The sequence below is a fragment of the Hoplias malabaricus genome, chromosome 14 (genome assembly GCF_029633855.1).
Source record: "Hoplias malabaricus isolate fHopMal1 chromosome 14, fHopMal1.hap1, whole genome shotgun sequence".
NCBI classification, from domain to species: domain Eukaryota; kingdom Metazoa; phylum Chordata; class Actinopteri; order Characiformes; family Erythrinidae; genus Hoplias; species Hoplias malabaricus.
Window position 1 is genome coordinate 16,998,272 of NC_089813.1, and position 4,676 is coordinate 17,002,947.

The window sequence follows — 4,676 nt, forward strand, 5'->3', positions numbered from 1 at the left end:
GAAATCATTGTGCTCAAGGCGGGAATACACACTGACTCACACACTCACACCTACGGACACTTTTGAGTCGCCTATCCGCCTACCAATGTGTGTTTTTGGACCGTGGGAGGAAACAGGAGCACCCGGAGGAAACCCACGCGGACACGGGGAGAACACACCAGGTCCTTGGAGCTGTGTGACAGTGACACTACCTGCTGTTACATTTAGTTTCACATGATACAATTAACGATCACGAAAATGATAGATCCATAGCGAGTGGAACTGCGGCGTGCCCACGAGGCTCGGACTCGTACAATAAACTAAAGCCTTATGCATCCAGTCAGGGGCTGCACTGACGGGGTAATCATGTCCTGTGGATGCGTTTAATAAATAATTGTGTTCACTTCATTGACTGCTTCTTTCACAGACTGTTAGTCTGTCTGTGTACATATTATAATAAATAATAACCCAAACAGTGTTTCTCAAAATATTCTGATTATATTCTGGAAATTATACAGACCTTTTTTTACTCAATAATTCTGAGATATTTTTTTTCGGAATTATTCCGAGATTTATTCTCAGAATTATTCCGAAAACATTCTCAGAATTCTGACTTTATTCTCGGAATATTTATTTATTTTATTTATTATTTTTTTCCGATGCTGTGGCCCTAAATCTCCGTCGTAATAATAAGACCTGGATGAGTAACATAAAGATTTCTTCAGAGGAACCATGGTTAGCTGCTCAACTAGCTGTTCAAAGAAACTAATATTATCTCTGAATGAGATTAATATAGACAAGCATAAAGTTATATATTTGAACTCCTGACTCCCCCGCTAGTTTGATGGGTGAGCATCAAACCTCAACAAACTTTTCCTTTCCACTTTGAAATTTAATATAAATCGTTTTCTTGTCATGACAATTAAATAATTCGTTTTCTGTATAAAAGTAGCTAAACATGGTATTTAAGTTACCATGTGTAAGACGTTTAAGTCGTAATATATATATATATATATATATATATATATATATATATATATATAAACAAATAATATTTCATTAAAAGGAGAGATACAATGGTGGAAAAACAATGGGCTTTTAGGGCTTCCGTACTTTAGGGCCTCCGTAGTTCAAGACCTCACTTTTCCTCGCTGTGATAAGCAAAATTAGCTAGTGTTACCTTAAATTGTTAAAATTATCGGACATTCCAAAATATATTATCAGAGTTGGCTTATTGTGAGCTGCCAGACACGATTAAGAAAAGAAACGGTACATGGTAAGCAACAGAAGCTCGATGCGTCCTAGTTAGCTAATTTATTTCTGTTATCAGGTAATATTTTGACAAATATTTGTTATCGTTAATTTAAAATGTTTTTTCCTGATAACATTTAATTCAAATTATGCCTGAAAAAAATTAATTTTAATTATAGTTTATGTAGCAACATGTTGCAGCGCATTTTGTATGCTTGATTTTTTTAATGCTAAAATTAAGTTAACTAAAATGTTTACATAAAAACTACTTAATTCTATAATCAAATGATTTCAAATTATCAAATTTATCTTATGAAAGAAATATTTATATTTTTCTATAAAGTTTGCCACTATTGCTAGAATCCTAAGTTATAACATATATATCGCTAAGAAGTGATTACACCAGGGCCGTCATTGATTAATGTTTAGCGGGCTAAGCTTTAACCAGGGGAGTGTATGGGTAATTGCTTTATAGCAGCAAATTTCTTTGACGAAGTACAGATTAAGAAAAGCCACAATGTTACTTACAGTGCTCAAATACTTAGAATATAGACTGGTATATTCAATGTGTAAATGTCAGGCTACAGGTAGAAAAGCAAAACTGATTGTGAACAACTATTAACTAATTATATACAGGTATCTGTAAAATATACAATCATACCTTCAGGAAAGGATACAAAAATCTATTCGGTCTGCCCTGAATACTGCAGTGTTCAATGCGTGAACATTTGAGTCTGCAGGCTTACGTTCATTTATAATCAGGTTTCCACTGCTAGCATAATGCTATGTCAGCTTGTGCATCAGTGGCTTTTCAATATGGTTGATTAAAGATTGTAACAGGCAGTCAGTTAAATTTCTTTAATTATTTTTGTCTTGAAATGACACGCAGTCAGGAAACTCACTACACATTTTTCTTGCATACACCATGTGCATATTCTGTCATGAATGCAATCAAAGGGATGTGCTCACACCTGTTGTTGCACATCCTTGCTGTCAGACAACATGTTTAACTGAGGTGGCATACAGGTCAAATTTCCAGAAAATACAGCAACTGTGTGTGAAACGATACAGAGCTGCACAAATCTGGCGAAAAGAAAATGGCTAGTTGAAAAAATTAATTACCACTTTTATGACAATAATTAAGAGAGTTTAAATAATTAGCGATGCCAGGAAGACACATGACTGTGGCCAAAATATTTTGTTTTTTTTTCTTCTTTTTTTTTAGTATTAATCAGTATTCCCAATCTGAGTTCCCTAAACACTTTCCCTAGCCTTACTTAAAATTACAAATTGAAATGGCTTACTATAAATTAAAAACAGTAATATTTTCTTTCAATGCATAGGTACCAAGGACTACAGGACAGTGGCTGAAAATGAAAACAGATATTCTGAAAGTGATTCTTCTTGTTTTGATGCTTATGGGTATCACTGTCATCTTGGTCCCGAAGTTAAGGGCACAACCTGATATGTGCAGTCCATCTGAAAAGGAAGAAACCAGAATCACAGGAGATGAGAAATCCATAACCCCCATTAAGCATACAAAGCACTTTATGGTGTCTGCTTTCATCGATCATAGATTTAAAAACACAATACGTGTTATCAGCATAATGAAACGAGACAGTCTGCAACCTCTTTATTGCATCTGTTGCACTGACAATATCTGCCAAACTGCTGAAGCTGAAGTCCAGATTCACAGTGATCATTTTGGATTTGCTTTTGGGGCTTCAGACGTACTGTGTAAGGTAGAAGATATTCAAAATGCAGCACATGTAGCTGTTTCAACAACAGCAAACATCTCAGACGTTCACAATATGGATTTCCTGCCGATAAAGAACAGAGTGGAACATGAAACATTTCGGTTCAACTTCACTGTCTGTGTCTCCAGCCTTTTTGGGGCCTACAATAATGTTTTGCAGTTTGCCCAAACCATGGAGATGTACAAGCTTCTAGGTGTGCAACATGTAGTGATCTACAACACCAGCTGTGGTCCTGACCTGGAGAAGCTTTTACAGCACTACAGGAGAGAGGGTATTCTAGAAGTTGTCCCATGGCCTATTGACCAGTTCCTTACCCCTTCAACAGGATGGGACTCAAAACGTCATTCAGGGGAGCTTCAGTACTATGGCCAACTGGTAACACTCAATGAATGCATCTATAGAAATATGTATCAGTCCAGATATGTTCTCCTGAATGACATGGATGAGATCATTATGCCTAAAAAACACGCTAACCTTTCATTACTGATGGAGACTCTCCAGCCAAAGCACAGAAATGTGGGTGTGTTTATCATCGAGAATCAGATTTTCCCCAAGACAGTGTTTGAGGAAACAGGACTTTTCAAAAGGCCTGAATGGAAAAATATTCCTGGTGTTAATATTTTAGAGCACATTTACAAAGAACCTGATACAACTAAGATGTTTAACCCTGCAAAGATGATTGTCGACCCAAGGAGTGTGGTGCAAACATCAGTGCATCATCCACTTCAAACCCTTGAAGACATCTATAGGGTCCCTGTTAATGTGTGTTATGTTGTCCATGTTAGAGTAGCTCGGCTGAGGGGTCTTACAAAAGACCAGCTGCTTGTTGACAAAAGGGTGTGGGACTTTGAGAAAGAATTGGTAACAAAGGTTAATCAGGCACTGAAATCCTCAGGATTTTTGAATGTTTCAGACTGCAATTTTTAAATGGTTGTCTCCTTATTCTTTCTGTATGGGACTTTGTAAAATCCCATAAATGTCAATACAAATGTGACATCAATATTTAAAATGATAAAAAAGGCATCTTAATATGAAAAAAAATTGTGATAATATCAAGTTTGATCTGATTCAAATGTGAGAAGAAATAATATTTTATCTGGTTATTCACTTTAGTGCTGTTTAAAAATCGTTTAATTTAATTTCGTTTGTGAGGGTTTTTTTTTTCTATATTTTTTCTTTCTTTTTTTTTTTTGCCGACCATCACTGCGATAATATATAAACCAGTTTTGTGACTATGTTCATTTTTGTGCCTCCAAATATTTCTTTCGTCTTCTCTTTTTCTCACAGACAGATGTATTGTTAGTGGTGGAGGATCATTTCTTGGCATTCACAGTGGACATCACGATGCTAACATTTTGTCAGTATACTTCTTACTCATAATGGTTTATTTTTCATAGCGATTGCAATATTACTAATTATTGAATTTAGTTGATGTTTTCTTTATATGCCCTCAGAACTTATATGCCCCTTTCTAGAACAAATATAACCTGCTGGATTAGTAGATTATATTGATATGGCGACCTTAAATAATGCAAGAGCTAAAAAATAACGCAAACAAAGCAACAATATTTACATTAGTGTTTGTATAAAACCAATTTAATACCAGCAAAACAAGTATAAATTAGAACAAAGAATGTTTGAACACGATAGGTGTCAATAATAATACAAAAAAATCAGTTTTAATTGAAC

General features: G+C 35.3%; 1 protein-coding gene across 1 annotated transcript; it reads left to right on the forward strand.

Annotated features, from left to right (window-relative positions):
* The first annotated feature begins 1,087 nt into the window (after positions 1 to 1,087).
* On the forward strand, positions 1,088 to 4,017 carry LOC136666614 (beta-1,4-galactosyltransferase galt-1-like). The gene is made up of 2 exons (XM_066644919.1): positions 1,088 to 1,255; positions 2,574 to 4,017. The coding sequence occupies exons 1-2, from the start codon at positions 1,253 to 1,255 to the stop codon at positions 3,912 to 3,914; spliced, it is 1,344 nt and encodes a 447-aa protein (XP_066501016.1). The 5' UTR covers positions 1,088 to 1,252; the 3' UTR covers positions 3,915 to 4,017.
* The last annotated feature ends 659 nt before the right edge of the window (positions 4,018 to 4,676 follow it).